The sequence below is a fragment of the Lolium rigidum genome, chromosome 2 (assembly GCF_022539505.1).
Source record: "Lolium rigidum isolate FL_2022 chromosome 2, APGP_CSIRO_Lrig_0.1, whole genome shotgun sequence".
NCBI lineage: Eukaryota > Viridiplantae > Streptophyta > Magnoliopsida > Poales > Poaceae > Lolium > Lolium rigidum.
This window is the reverse complement of record NC_061509.1, coordinates 28,414,324-28,430,213: the sequence shown is the minus strand read 5'-3', so window position 1 is coordinate 28,430,213 and position 15,890 is coordinate 28,414,324. Positions and strand designations below refer to the sequence as shown.

The window sequence follows — 15,890 nt, the reverse complement described above, 5'->3', positions numbered from 1 at the left end:
TTAGAACAGCAGAGCCAATGGAGTACTGACTGACTTTATTCCTAAATAGATGTCAAGCCATCCTGGAACACATGCAGTCAAAATTCCCAAAAAATGCATCTTATAAACATGGAAATGTTTTAATTGTGTCATACATATATGGTACTGGCATATTTTTATAGTATCAAGTTTGCGCTACTAGAAAAAAGCACTGATCAATGGGTTGTATTGGAGAAAGTCAGTGTCTGATATGGCAAAGTAATGGACAGGTTGGGCAATGAAATGTACCTTTCGTTGTTGCCTCTACACTTTTCTCTTTCATCTGCACATGGTGCAAATCTTTCAACCATGGGAGTAAATAGTGTGCAACCCGAAGGGAGTATTTAATTTTATCTCCTTCAGATACTTCCCATTTGTCAACCTGTGGAATAAATAAGAGAAACAAAAGCAATTTAGCTATGTGTCCTTATTCTTACTGACTAAAAATTTCGTCCTAGCAACCCTGTCACCCTAAAAATAGGGAGCTTTATGTATACACCACACTACAGTGGAAACACAAATTGAAAGCATCGATGTGTGTTATTTGCAACTTCTCAAGGATTATGAGGCATGGGGGTATCAAACAAAATACAGCCAAGATATAAATATGATCTGAAGCCTGAAACACAAGGCATACCTTCTTTATTATATTTTTCCGCAGACAAATCTTGCAGTTGCAAATATTCCGACAAGATGGACAATTATTCTCAAAGTCATCTTCTGTTAATTGTGGATACCTGTTCAGATCATGCCAGAAACACCACTAAGTTAACAAACACATCCTTTTAATGAAAATTGACATCATGGGCTAGCATAGTGACTGGACGATAAGTACTAAATAAGAGACTGAACAAACACAAGTGGTAGTCTGGCAGCGCCATTACAACAAAAAAATCAGGTGACCAATATGAATGCTTTTAAAGGACACCAACCAGCGCATGCACATCTGGCAGTATCTCCTCAGATAGTCTCTGTCTTTGCAGCCTAGACACTGCACAATTCTTCCTTTGCCCCTCATGCATTGATGACACATGTTTGAAGTTGATTCTTTCTTTTTGCTATCCTGCAAATTCCAACCGCAAACACATATCATGTATGTACATACTGGGAAAGGTAGATGCTACAAACTGAGCAGGCAGTCAGAAATGTAAGTGCTTATATACTCCCTCCATTCTGATTTAGTCTACATTCTAGAGAAAATGAGACAAACTAGTATTGCATTTATTAGTACTACTTAGATATGTAAACAACCAATCAAAGCAACATTGGAAACAACAACACCCAATAAAGAGAGCAAAACCACTTCGTTTTCAGTGTTGTTGTTGACTAAAAGCTAGAATGTAGAGTATTTCAGAACAAATTTTAAGTCTAGAATGTAGACTATTTCAGAACGGAGGGAGTATTTCACATATACTCCCTCCTTCCCAAATTAGGATGCCTACAGTTTTCAGTCAAAGTCAAACTTTTTAAAGTTTGAGCAAGTATATACAAAAAAATATCAACATCTAAAATTTCAAATGCACATAATGTGGAAATATATTTTATGATGGTTCTAAAAATATTAATTTGGGATAAGGTTGGGAATGGGTCGGCCGAACCTGACCCTGGACCTGGCCCCCATGGCATCAAGGCCGATTTTAAGGGCCATGGGCTGACCCAGTTCTAAAAATGCAGCGGCTTTCACTGGCCCGATGGTTCAATGGGGCCGACCCATATTCTGGTCCTGGCTAGCAAGTAACGAGCATGTTTCGCTAGCTGGATAATTAAGTTAGTTATTAGTACTTAGTAAAGCTATCGGTCAAAAAAAAGCTATCGGTCAAAAATTACGTACAGAGCTAATTACGGATCTGAGTAGACGAGTAGTATTCCTTGAATCTGCTGGTACTCAAGCTGACGAACCAATGCATGCATTAATTATCATCCAGATTTAGCTAGGAAATATTTTGTAGAAAATGATGGAACATTAACGAACAAGCTAAGTCTCCACACCTGATTTGCTACTAGAGCTGGGCTGGCCCTGCCAACCCAATGGGTCAATCAATGCCGGCCCCAATGACCCAAATCTTGTTCAGGGCCAACCCACGTGGCCCATTGGCCTCGATATTTTGGGTCGGGCCAGTGACCCGACGGGTCAACCCGGCCCCATCCTGAATTTGGGATTAGAAATATTGACACCTTTTTCTATATTACTTGGTAAACTTTAAGAAGTTTGACTTTATCCAAATAATAGGCATCCCTATTTTGGGATAGAGGGAGTATTTCTTTCGTAGCTTGAAAATCATTGCTCAGACACTTTCTGTACAGCCCATCATGATTCTTATTTATATACATAGGAAGCAGATAAAAATTGGAACATGCTACATAACCACAGACATTCCTAGCAAGTCATCCATCACTCATGAATCCATAATAGATGGGAGTATCAACCAGAAAAGTAAAAGCTGGCACCTTTTCCACCTTATTAGGTTTATCAGCTACCACCGGAGCAGTCAACCTCTGCCTAGGTCGGGTGGCCCGAGGCTCAAGAGAAGAGCGGTCAGCAACAGTATCCCTCCTGCGCTTTCTTGCGGGTATTTGTTTTTCAGTTGTCTCTTCTTCGCCGTTCTCCTGGAATTGAGAAATCCAGCACACCAAATGAAAAACTATAAGGACCACTGTTTTCTTAGATATTTCACAAAGCTGCATACAAGAGAAAAAATGACCTCAGCAGAAGCCATCTCTTCCTTTCCCTCCTTCACACCATTCTCCTGTCACCACAACCAACAACCATTAAGTTTCTCAAGAACATTCATTACAAGCTCTTTTCAAGAAGATAAACAGAGGAAGAAATAACCAAAAAAAAATCGTCTGTTCCAAACATGGAAAATAAGAAGCACAGCAGGTGCATATGTTTGAGTAAGCTAAACAAGTAGTACGGATACTAACATCCATAGAAGCCTCCGATATCTTGTCCTTGACTGTCTGCTCGTCGTGCCACCACAACCAAATTAACATTAAGCATTTTCACTTTTCAAGAAGATAAATGACTGCAATATAGGGGAATAAAGAGTTCATGGAGCAATTGCTGAGTGATGGCGCTCAAGTCCCATCCACTCCACTAGCATGCTACTGAGAAGAAAATAAGAAACACCCAACACCAAGACCTAGGAGGATGGTTGGACTCCAAGTAAATTCTCACGAGAAGCTTCCAGAAGTGGAAGAAATGCACAAACCTCAGAATTGGTCAACTCCGAACAACACAGAAGCAAAGGAGAAGAACGATTGCATGTGAAACTTGGCAAACCCAACAAATCCCCACTTGTACCTCACCATCCCAACCATTGCAGAGATAACCAAACACTCCCATCATTTCCATGGTACCAGCAAGGTCAAAGGCGACTACCAGCTCAGGGAGGGGAAGATTTAATTAGTTAGTTCCTTGGCTGGTTACCTCAGCGTCAGCTAGAGTCTTGGGCTGCCTACCCCGTCGGAGTCCCCGTTCTCTCATGCCTCCCTTTGGACACGGGAATGAAAATTGGCAAGGATTTTAAATCAATAAAATATGCACGAAGACACAATGACCTTGTCAGATATACCTGTTGCAACTCTTCCTTTACACCTTTCTTTTCACGGTTCTCCTGCAACCCACAGCCAGAAACCAATAAGCATTTCGGAAATCACAGAGCTCGTTCCAAAGAAAAAATGTCGATGCAAGCAAAAGTATGCAACCAGGGAAATACTGACCTTGGCAGAAGCCTTCTGCATCTCCTCTTCACACTTCGTCTCGCCGTTCTCCTGCCACCACAACCAAACGACGATTAAGCATTTCGCAAACCCAACAAAACTCCTCTCCAGCCCAACCATTGCAGAAAAATTCAAACAGCAGGAGTCCACCAGGACAGGTCCCAGAGCAGCTCCCTTCTCGCTCCCATGGAAGTAACGAAGCAAGAGCTAGAAGCTTAAGAGGGGCACACATAATTAGTTACTTACCTTGGCGGCAGCTACATTCTTGGGGAGCGTTTCCAGTCCCCTTCCACGCATGCGTCCCCTCTGCTGAACAGGAGTAAAAATTTGGTAAGTAATTTTTTTCTGTAAAGGAATCGACAAAACTTCATGCCATAGTTACCCTGCTATAGCAAGCAATGACCTTGGCAGAAACCTTTGGCAACTCTTCAGCCTTCTTCTCACTGTTCCCCTGCCACCATAACCAAACAACCATTAAGCATTTCAGAAAGCTCAAGAGGGAAGCTCCTTCGTTCCCATGGTGGTAGGAAACTAGCACCTCAAGGGGGCTAACATAATTTGTCGGTTCCTCAGCAGCTCATGGAGGAGCAGGTTCAATTACTTAGTTGCCCAGATGATTACCTCAGCATCAGCAAGAATCTTCTCTGACCTGCCACGTCCCTGTCCTCGTCCCCGTCCCCGCCCCCGCCCCCGCCCCCGTCTGCGCCTGCCTCCCTTCTGCAACACAGGAGTGACAACTGATAAGGATTTTCCTTTTCTAAACGAATCCACAAAGAAAACCTTGCGCAATCAGAAACCTGCGGCATCTCCTCGTCATCAGTCTCCGTGTGACCGTTCACCTGCCACCAAAACCAAACCACCGTTACGTATTCGCAAAACCAAACAAATCCCCATTTGTACCGGTCCATCCCAGCCGTTGCAAAAATGTTGAAACGGCAGGCGACCCCGTGGCAAGTCCCCGAGAAGGTCCCGCAGTCCCCTTGGTGGAATCGAATGTGGAGGCAACTAGCAGCTCAACAGGGAGCAGACAAAATTAGTTAGTTACCTTGGCGGCGGCATGAGCCTTGCGCGGCGGCTGCTGCCTCGTTTTTCCAGGCTTGCCTCCCGTCTGCAACACATGAGTGAAATTCGGTAAGGACTTTCCTTTGGTGAATGAATTAATTGCAGAACTTGAGGCAAGATATAAGAAACCCACCTCGGCAGGAGCCTCTGGCGCCTCTTCATTGCCGTTGTCTACGCCGTTCTCCTGCAACCCAGGAGCAGAAACCGTTGAGAAATTCAGAAAGCGGAGCGCAACCTCTTTTCAGAAGGGGAGAAAATGTTGGGAGAAGCACTGACCACCTCGGAGGAAGCCTGCTGCGGCATCTCCTCGTCTTCACCCTTGGTGTCACCGTTGACCTGTCACAGTAACCGGAGAACCGTCAAAGGTTTTGGTAAGGGAAAAAGTCAATGCGCGCGAGAATTTTTGGAAGAGGAAAAATCGCTGGGACACACACAGGGTCGAGGATGTGCTGAAGAGTGAATCCCGTCCCGCTTTAACAAAATAAGCAGCAAACCCTAGGTGCAGAGATTGGCCTGCCGCGTGCCTGAGGGTTAAGAATAAGGCCGGAACCAGCAGCGCTCTGCTGAGGAGCAGGAAATATGAAGCGAGAAGCAAATAGCCGCTCTGCTTCGCCAATGGCAGCGCCACTGCGTTTTTCCCCGAATCCCCTGTATCCGGCCGTAAGAATCGGAAAACCCCCAAAAAATCGCAATGGCCAGCGAGCGGCGCGGCCCGGAGCCCCAATGCGAGAAACCCCTAAACCGCAGCTGTCGCGAACCGAGAGGCGGCGCGCGCGAGGAGAGGAGAGGGGAAACCTAACTAATGGGTGCGGCCATGGATGGATTACCTCTGGCGCGAGTGCGTCGTCGGCGGCGGGGTCCTCGCGCTGCCTCCCCCGCTTGCGCTTGGTGCCGCTATCCCTCCCTTGCGCCCGCCTGGGCGGCATCCTCGTCGCCGGCGGCCGGAGGAATCGGCGGCCGCGGAGTTTGAGGGCAGAGGAAGAGCTCGGGTTGGTTTGGTCTCCTCCCGAAGCGACGAGACGGAGGAGAGGTGTTTATGTCCCGCTGTAGCCGCGTGTCGGGCCCACGCGTCAGTCGGGCTCCAGCGGCCCGGATTGGACAGCACGTAGGTGGGCCCGGGCTTGCGACACGAAGCGGCGCTCGGGCGGTCATGTCTATCGGGGCCCGGTGTCAGTGGGCGGGGAGCAGCGCACGTACGCCTACCTAGTAGGGAATAAATGTGGATGGAAATAGGAGTAGTTTAATCCGCTGCCGCTGTTTCGGGGGTTTCCGCGGGCGGCTCCTGCGCGCGTGCGCGTTTTGAAACTTCGAAAACGAATCGGCGGCCACCTCGCGGGAGAAGGAAACCACGCGAAAACCTACGGCAGCCGTCCATCCGTTTCGCGGCAGAGCTTCAGCACGGCAAGGCACGGCATGGTAGGGTAGGAAACCAGGAGGGGTGGGTGCGCCGTGCGGCCCGGCCCAAGCCGCAACACCAGTTCCACGAATTGAGATTTTTTTCCATTTTTTAGATCCTTACAAGGTTTCTTCTAATCCCGAATGAGGAAGTAAACCATGCGCCATACCTATTTCAAATTAATCCAAGTAACCTTGTTAAACACAAGATTGTTTCTATTCGGCCACGAGCCCGACAGGACCAACAGAGTAAACTACATTTTTAAAATGCATGAATTTTTTGTTACAAAGCTATTTGGCAGCAGTGGATTCAAAACTGGACACGTGCACATCAAAAAATCTCTTCCACCAAATCCCAAAGGGCTCTGAAAAAAATACATTCAAACATGAAATGATGCACGGTTTCAAATTCAGTGCACACTTCACATTCCATAGGTTTTGGAATTCCTCTAGCTCTAAGGTTATCTCTAGTCATAATCTTGTTCTGGGAGAAGAGCCAGAGGAAAACTTGAACCCTAGGTGGAATTTTGAGTTTCCAAACAGCAAGAAGATAAACAGGGGTAGTCCCTCTAAATATGATCACAGCATATAAGGAACTAGATGAATAAACTCCAGAGGAATTGTATTGCCAGATAAGTTGATCCTCCTCATTGGAGAAGGAAATGGGTCTAGCCAACTCCATCAATTCATGCCACTGGATCATCATATCTTCAGTGAAAGTCCTTCTAAAATTTCACCTAATCTCATGCCATCCCAAATTTTAAAAATGGTTTTATTTTGTTGGTTAGAAACAAAATACAAGTCCCAGAATTGGGTAGCTAAAGGAGAATTATCAAACCAGATGTCCTCCCAAAACTTTATGGATTTGTCATTTATATCCAAATTTTACTGCTTTTGATGCCCACATAACTCCCTTCCGGAAGGTGGAAGGTTGGAGATCATGGCACGACAGTATATTTGGGTTTTTTGTGTTGTATTTAGCATCTAAGACTTTTCTCCAGAGTGCTCCCTCACTCTGGCTGTATCTTTTGATCCGAGGATCAATTAAATAGATGTTTAAATCTTGTAGGTTGGGAATCCCCAAACCTCCAAAATCCTTTTTCATGCAGATGGAAGGCTAGTTAGCTAGGTGGATCTTATGATTGCCCTCCTCATCATTCCACATGAAGTTAGTCATATGTGTATCTATTAAATGCAAAGCCCATTTTGGAAATTTGAAATAGGAAAGCAAATAAATAGAAATACTAGCTAAGCAAGCTTGTATAAGGATCCTTTTGGCATCAGAGGATAAGAGTTTCCCTCTCCACCTAGTGATTCTTTTAATAATATTTTCTATTAGAGGTTGCAGGTCATCTCTCCTAAGTCTATCATAGTGCATAGGGATTCCCAAATACTTAACAGGGAATTTACCCATGACACATTGGAATATGTCAAGAAAAGGTTGGGTTTCTACAACATCTATATTAATGGGGATAAACTCACTTTTATGGAAATTTATCCTCATCCCAGAAATCTGTTCAAAACAAGTGAGGATCCACCTCAAATTCAGAGCAACTCTAGGATCATTTTTTAGGAACAGTAAAGTATCATCAGCATACTGCAAGCTGACAACACCCCTGGAACGAAATTAGGGCATAGCCCACTAATTAAATTTCATTCAATCCCTTTTACTAACATTTTAGAGAAAACATCAACAGTGCAGTCGAACATGAGAGGGGCAATGGGGTCCCCTTGCCTCAGTCCTTTTCCTGTTAAAAAGAAATCACCCTCGATATCATTTACTTTTACCCCTACAGATCCCCCATGGGTAATTTGTTTAATAAAACGAATAAAAATAGGATTGAAGCCTCTAAGCTCCAACACTTCATAGAGAAACTCTTGATTAACTTTGTCGTAAGCTTTTTTATAATCAAGCTTCAACACTAACCCCTTATCTCCTTTTCTATGTACCTCATGAATAACCTCATGTGGAGTGACAACACTTTCTAAAATAAATCTCCCTCTAATAAAGGTGGATTGGTGGTAGGAAATGAGTCTATCAATTATCTTAGCTAATCTATCTGTTAAAAACCTTTGTAAAAATCTAAAAAAAAACAATTCAATAAACTAATGGGTCTGAATTTCTTCATAGATGTAGCCTCATTCTCTTTTGGAATAATGGTTATCATGGCAAAATTTAGTCTATATAAATCTACATCATCACTAAACCAAGCATTGAACATAGCTATTAAATCCTCTTTAATGATATCCTAGAATTTCTGGTAAAACATAAAGGACAAACCATCTGGACCAGGTGCTCCATCAACATAAGATCCAAACACAGCTTCTCTAACTTCTTCTTCAGTAAAGGCACTTCCTAACATTATATTTTCTTCAACAGATACTTTCTCATCATCTGAGAAGAAATTATCTTGGAGTCTAATATCTGGTCTATTTCCAAATGTAAAGAGATCCTTACAATAATCTATAGCTACTTTAAGCATCTCTTTATTATCAGTAACAGGGCCATCATGTCCATCTAAAACATGAATTAGCTTTTTCCTCCTCCGTTGGTTAGCAACAACATGAAAATAAGCAGTATTCTTATCTCCTTCTAGAATATTCCTATATCTAGATCTCTGTCTAGCTTTAATTTCCTCAAGAATCAAAATGTATTTAATTCTCTAAGGATAAATTTCCATCTCTCTCTCTACTGTGGAAAGTACACATGTTTCAGATTTAACAAGAGCATCATATTCAAACATCACCTCTTTTTCTGTTTTATAGCTGCAGCCTCAAAATTACTACTCCAACTTCTAAACATCATATGTTTTGCTTGCCAGACATCAACTATATTACAGTATTACTATTAACCTCTAGAGCCTAGGCTTTTATAACCAGCAGGGATAGCTAGCCACCACTTTTCAAATTTAAAACCTCCCTTCTTAGGAATTTTAGTTTCACCAGAATCCCAAACAATGGGGAGTATGATCACTACCTGATATAGATAAAGCTCTAGCACTAGCTAAAGATAATTTTGCATCAAAGGATGTAGTATAGAAAATCCTATCAAGTTTACACATGGTAGGATTTTCTTGATTGTTCCCCCAAGTATAATTTCTACCAGAGACCCCTATTTCTTTTAGAGCACAGATATCTATCCATGCATTGAATTTGACTGCCCATCTAAAATCTACATTGCCATTATTTTTAGCTTCCGTAAATCTTACTAAATTAAAGTCTCCACCAATAAGTGCAGGTCCCTCCCAGTTAAGAAAAAGCTCATGGAGTTCAGAGATAAACTAATGCTTTTTCTCCTCATAGGAAGAACCATAAACAATAGTAATTAATTCTAGAGATCAAATCATTTCTCCTATTTTTAACTACAACACTAACATAAAATGTTTTGATCTCCTAGGATAAAACATCCACGAGATCAACATTAACACCTACTAGAATACCTCCAGCAGTGCCTATAGCTGGCAGGTGATCCAAACAAACTTCATATTTCCTAGTAACTATTTCAGGAAAGAATTAGTAAATTCCTCCTTTTTAGTTTCTTGGAAGCCAATGCAATCTAAATTCAAAGGCACTAAATTTTCAACAATGAATAATTTCCTACCATTAGCAGAAATACTCCTGATATTTCAGAAACCACATATCATGGATAAAATTTCTTTGGGTGCTTGCCTTGAGATTTTCTAATAACAACTATCCATCCCTCGGCTACTTCTTCATGTTGATCCTTATCCAAAAAGGAATCAGCTCTAGGGGAAGAACATGCTATCATTATCATCAGTGATATCAACACCAACTATTTTGGCAACATTATCTAATTCATCATATTGTAAAACATTGAAAGGATTACTAGACATTATACCTTTCATCCTGGGTAATTCCAGATTCTTGATTTTCTTCATTTATTGTGCTTTTTCCATACTATTCTTGGATCTATCAATTCTGCTACTCTGTCTGACAGGTTGCACAGGTCCCCATTTCAATTTCTTCTTAGCAGGCACATTTGTCTCTTACATAGGAATCCTGGAGGGGATCTCAATAGTGTTGGAGATATGCCCAAGAGGCAATAATAAAAGTGGTTATTATTTATCTTTATGTTTATGATAAATGTTTATATACCATGCTATAATTGTATTAACCGAAACATTGATACATGTGTGATATGTAAACAACAAAGAGTCCCTAGTATGCCTCTTAACTAGCTTGTTGATTAATGGATGATTAGTTTCATAATCATAAACATTGGATGTTATTAATAACAAAGTTATATCATTGTATGAATGATGTAATGGATACACCCATATTAAGCGTAGCATAAGATCTCGTCATTAAGTTATTTGCTATAAGCTTTCGATACATAGTTACCTAGTCCTTATGACCATGAGATCATGTAAATCACTTATACCGGAAAGGTACTTTGATTACACCAAACGCCCATTGCGTAAATGGGTGGTTATAAAGGTGGGATTAAGTATCCGGAAAGTATGAGTTGAGGCATATGGATCAACGATGGGATTTGTCCATCCCAATGACGGATAGATATACTCTGGGCCCTCTCGGTGGAATGTCGTCTAATGTCTTGCAAGCATATGAATAAGTTCATAAGAGACCACATACCACGGTACGAGTAAAGAGTACTTGTCGGGAGACGAGGTTGAACAAGGTATAGAGTGATACCGAAGATCAAACCTCGGACAAGTAAAATATCGCGAGACAAAGGGAATTGGTATTGTATGTGAATGGTTCATTCGATCACTAAAGTCATCGTTGAATATGTGGGAGCCATTATGGATCTCCGGATCCCGCTATTGGTTATTGGTCGGAGTGAGTACTCAACCATGTCCGCATAGTTCACGAACCGTAGGGTGACACACTTAAAGTTGGATGTTGAAATGGTAGTATTTGAATATGGAATGGAGTTCGAATATTTGTTCGGAGTCCCGGATGAGATCCCGGACATCACGAGGAGTTCGGAATGGTCCGGAGAATAAGATTCATATATAGGATGTCATTTTATGTGAATTAAAATGTCGCTGAAGGTTCTATGGAAGGTTCTAGAAGGTTCTAGAAAAGTCCGGAAGAAACCACCAAGGAAGGTGGAGTCCACATGGGACTCCACCTCCATGGCCGGCCAACCCTAGTGGGGGAGGAGTCCCAAGTGGACTCCCCTTAGGGGCCGGCCACCCCCCATATGGGAGGTGGAACTCCCACCTTGGTGGGAGTCTTAGCTAGGCTAGGTTTCCCCCTCTCTATGGAAGGTTTTGGTTCGGGTCTTATTCGAAGACTTGGAGACAAACTCTTGGGGATCCACCTATATAATGAGGGGCATAGGGGAGGGGGCCGGCCACACCAAAGCCACAAGTTGGCCGCACCCCCTTGAGGCCGGCCACCCCCTCCCAAACCCTAGCCGCCCCCTTCTCCTCCATAGCTCCCGCGTGCTTTAGCGAAGCTCCGCCGGAGTCCTCCACCGCCACCGACACCACGCCGTCGTGCTGTCGGATTCAAGAGGAGCTACTACTTCCGCTGCCCGCTGGAACGGGAGGTGGACGTCGTCTTCATCAACAACCGAACGTGTGACCGATTACGGAGGTGCTGCCCGTTCGTGGCACCGGAACCGATCGTGATCAAGATCTTCTACGCGCTTTTGCAAGCGGCAAGTGAACGTCTACCGCAGCAACAAAAGCCTCATCTTGTAGGCTTTGGAATCTCTTCAAGGGTGAGACTCGATACCCCCTCGTTGCTACCGTCTTCTAGATTGCATCTTGGCTTGGATTGCGTGTTCGCGATAGGAATTTTTTTGTTTTCTATGCTACGTTATCCTACAGTGGTATCAGAGCTGTGTCTATGCATAGATGGTTGCACGAGTAGAACACAATGGTTTTGTGGGCGTTGATGCTCTTGTTATCTTTAGTTGAGTACTTTGCATCTTTATGGCATAGTGGGATGAAGCGGCTCGGACTAACTTTACATGACCGCGTTCATGAGACTTGTTCCTCGTTCGACATGCAACTTGTATTGCATAAGAGGCTTTGCGGGTGTCTCGTCTCTCCTACTATAGTAAAGATTCAATTTACTCTTCTATTGACAACATTAGTATCAACGTTGTGGTTCATGTTCGTAGGTAGATTAGATCTATATCGAAAACCCTAAACCACGTAAAATATGCAAACCAAATTAGAGAGCGTCTAACTTGTTTTTGCAGGGTTTGGTGATGTGATATGGCCATAATGTGATGATGAATATGTATGAGATGATCATTATTGTATTGTGGCAACCGGCAGGAGCCTTATGGTTGTCTTTAAATTTCATGTTGAGTAGTATTTCAAAGTAGTTGTAATAGTTGCTACATGGAGGACAATCATGAAGACGGCGCCATTGACCTTGGTGCTTCGCCGACGATGATGGAGATCATGCCCGAAGATGATGGAGATCATGTCCGTGCTTTGGAGATGAAGATCAAAGGCGCAAAGACAAAAGGGCCATATCATATCACATATGAACTGCATGTGATGTTAATCCTTTTATGCATCTTATTTTGCTTAGATCGCGACGGTAGCATTATAAGATGATCCCTCACTAAAATCTCAAGATAATAAAGTGTTCATCCTTAGTAGCACCGTTGCCAAGACTTGTCGTTTCGAAGCATCTCGTGATGATCGGGTGTGATAGAATCAACAAGTGCATACAACGGGTGCAAGCCAGTTTTTGCACATGCGGATACTAAGGTGGCCTTGACGAGCCTAGCATGTACAGACATGGTCCCGGAACACGTGATACCGAAAGGTAGAGCATGAATCATATGATTGATATGATGAACACTTTGAGTGTTCGCCATTGAAATTACACCTTGTCTCGTGATGATCGGACTATGGTGTGGTGGATTTGGTTTGTGTGATCACAAAGACAATGCGAGGGATATTGTTTTGAGTGGGAGTTCACCTAGATTTTTTAATTATGTTGAATTAAAATTTGAACTCAATTTGTCATAAACTTAGTCTAAACTATTGCAAATATATGTTGTAGAGATGGCGTCCCCAATCAATTTTAACCGAGTTCCTAGAGAAAGAAAAGCTTAAGAGCAACGGTAGCAACTTCACCGATCGGTTCCGTCATGTGAGGATCTTCCTCTGCGGCGGAAATCCGCAATATGTGCTTGATGCACCGCTAGGTGACCCTCCTGCGAAACTGAAACCGATGAAGTAAAAGCTATTTACGAGACTCGGAAAACTCGGTACTCTCAAGTTCGGTGTGCCATCTCGTGCGATACTGGAATCCGATCTTCAAAAACGTTTTGAGCACCACGATCCTCATGAGTTGATGAATGAGCTGAAAGCTATTTTTGAGACTCATGCGGTCGTGGAATGCTATGAAGCATCGAAACATTTTTTCAAGTTGTATGATGGAAGAAGGCAGCTCCATTAGTGAGCACATGCTCACCATGACCGAGGCATGCGAAGAAACTCGGTGACTTGGGAATAGTGATTCCTAACGGATCGGGGATTAATCGTGTCCTTCAATCACTACCACCAAGTTACAAGAACTTTGTGATGAACTACAATATGCGGAACATGAACAAGGAGTTACTCGAACTCTTTGGCATGCTAAAAGCTGCTGAGATTGAGATCAAGAAAGAGCACCAAGTGTTGATGGTCAACAAGACCACCGGTTTCAAGAAACGAGGGCAAGTCTAAGGGAAAATTCAAGAAGGGTGGCAAGAAAGCTGCCACGCCTCCTATGAAACCTAAGAACGGCCCTAAGCCCGATGCTTGAGTGCTATTACTGCAAGGAGAAGGGACACCGGAAGCGTAATTGCTCCAAGTATTTAGCGGATCTGAAGAGCGGCCTTGTCAAGAAGAAGAAAGAAGGTATATCTGATATACATGTTATAGATGTTTATCTCACTGGTTCTCGTTCTAGTACCTGGGTATTTGATACTGGTTCGGTTGCTCATATTTGTAACTTGAAACAGGAACTAAAGAATAAACGAAGACTACTGAAAGATGAAGTGACGATGCGCGTTGGAAATGGATCCAAAGTCGATGTGATCGCTGTCGGCACACTTCCTCTACATCTACCTTCGGGATTAGTTTTAAGCCTAAATAATTGTTATTTTGTACCCGCGTTGAGCATGAACATTATATCTGGATCTTGTTTAATGTAAGACGGTTATTCATTCAAGTCTGAGAATAATGGTTGTTCTATTTTTATGAATAATATCTTTTATGGTCGAGCACCTGAAAAGAATGGCTTAGATCTCGATAGTAGTGATACGCATATACATAACATTGATGCTAAGCGAATTAAATTGAATGATAATTCTACTTATATGTGGCACTGTCGTCTTGGTCATATTGGAGTGAAACGCATGAAGAAACTCCATATCGATGGATTACTTGAATCACTTGACTTTGAGTCACTTGATAGATGCGAAGCATGTCTAATGGGAAAAATGACTAAGACTCCATTTTCCGGTATGATGGAGCGAGCTACCGACTTATTGGAAATCATACATACCGATGTGTGCGGACCAATGAGTGTAGCATCGTGCGGTGGTTATCGTTATGTTCTAACCTTCACGAGATGATGCGAGTAGATATGGGTATATCTATTTCATGAAACATAAATCCGAAACTTTTGAGAAGTTTAAGGAATTCCAAAGTGAAGTAGAAAATCAACGTAACAAGAAGATTAAATTTCTACGATCCGATCGTGGAGGTGAATATCCGAGTTATGAGTTTGGCATGCATTTAAAGAAATGCGGAATACTTTCACAATTGACACCACCGGGAACACCACAACGAAACGGTGTGTCCGAACGTCGTAATCGAACTCTCTTAGATATGGTTCGTTCTATGATGTCTCTTACTGATTTGCCATTATCATTTTGGAGTTATGCATTAGAGACAGCCGCATTCACTTTAAATAGAGCACCATCAAAATCCGTAGAAACGACACCGTATGAATTATGGTTTAATAAGAAACCTAAGTCAGTCGTTCCTTAAAGTTTGGGGTTGCGAAGCCTATGTAAAAAAGTTACAACCGGACAAGCTAGAACCCAAAGCGGAGAAATGCGTCTTCATAGGATACCCTAAGGAAACTATAGGGTACACTTTCTATCACAAATCCGAAGGCAAAATCTTTGTTGCTAAGAACGGAACCTTTCTCGAGAAAGAATTTCTCACTAAAGAAGTGACTTGGAAGAAAAGTAGAACTCGATGAGATTAATGAATCTATACTCGTTGATCGAGTAGCGCGATGCCGGAAGTTGTACCTGTACCGCCTACACCGGCAACGAGAGGAAGCTAATGATAATGATCATGGAACTTCGAACGAGGAAACTACGAACCTCGCAGATCGACAAGGGAACGTGCCACTCCTGATTGGTATGATCCTTGTCTAAATGTCATGATTGTGGATAACAATGATGAGGACCCTGCGACGTATGAAGAAGCGATGATGAGCCCAGATTCCAACAAATGGCAAGAAGCCATGAAATCCGAAATGGGATCCATGTATGATAACAAAGTATGGACTTTGGTAGACTTACCTGATAGCCGAAAGGCTGTCGAGAATAAATGGATCTTCAAGAGAAAAACAGATGCTGATGATAATATTACTGTCTATAAAGCTCGACTTGTCGCAAAGGGTTTCCGACAAATTCAAGGAGTTGACTACGATGAGACTTTCTCACCGTA

General features: G+C 42.8%; 1 protein-coding gene and 1 long non-coding RNA gene across 2 annotated transcripts in view; both read right to left on the bottom strand.

Annotated features, from left to right (window-relative positions):
• LOC124689421 (lysine-specific demethylase JMJ25-like) overlaps window positions 1-15,890 on the bottom strand; it is a 57,784-nt gene that overhangs the window by 6,197 nt on the left and 35,697 nt on the right. The window contains exons 5-7 of the mRNA XM_047222956.1: window positions 951-1,081; window positions 656-755; window positions 268-400 (exon numbers count right to left, since the gene is read on the bottom strand). Of these exons, the coding sequence (XP_047078912.1) occupies window positions 268-400; window positions 656-755; window positions 951-1,081 (364 nt within the window). The remainder of the gene's footprint in view (window positions 1-267; window positions 401-655; window positions 756-950; window positions 1,082-15,890) is intronic.
• Window positions 3,741-4,194, bottom strand: LOC124691495. Its single transcript, XR_006998981.1, has 3 exons — window positions 4,124-4,194; window positions 3,988-4,047; window positions 3,741-3,792 (listed from the first exon to the last, which is right to left on the bottom strand). It is a non-coding gene; the product is annotated as an uncharacterized LOC124691495 (long non-coding RNA).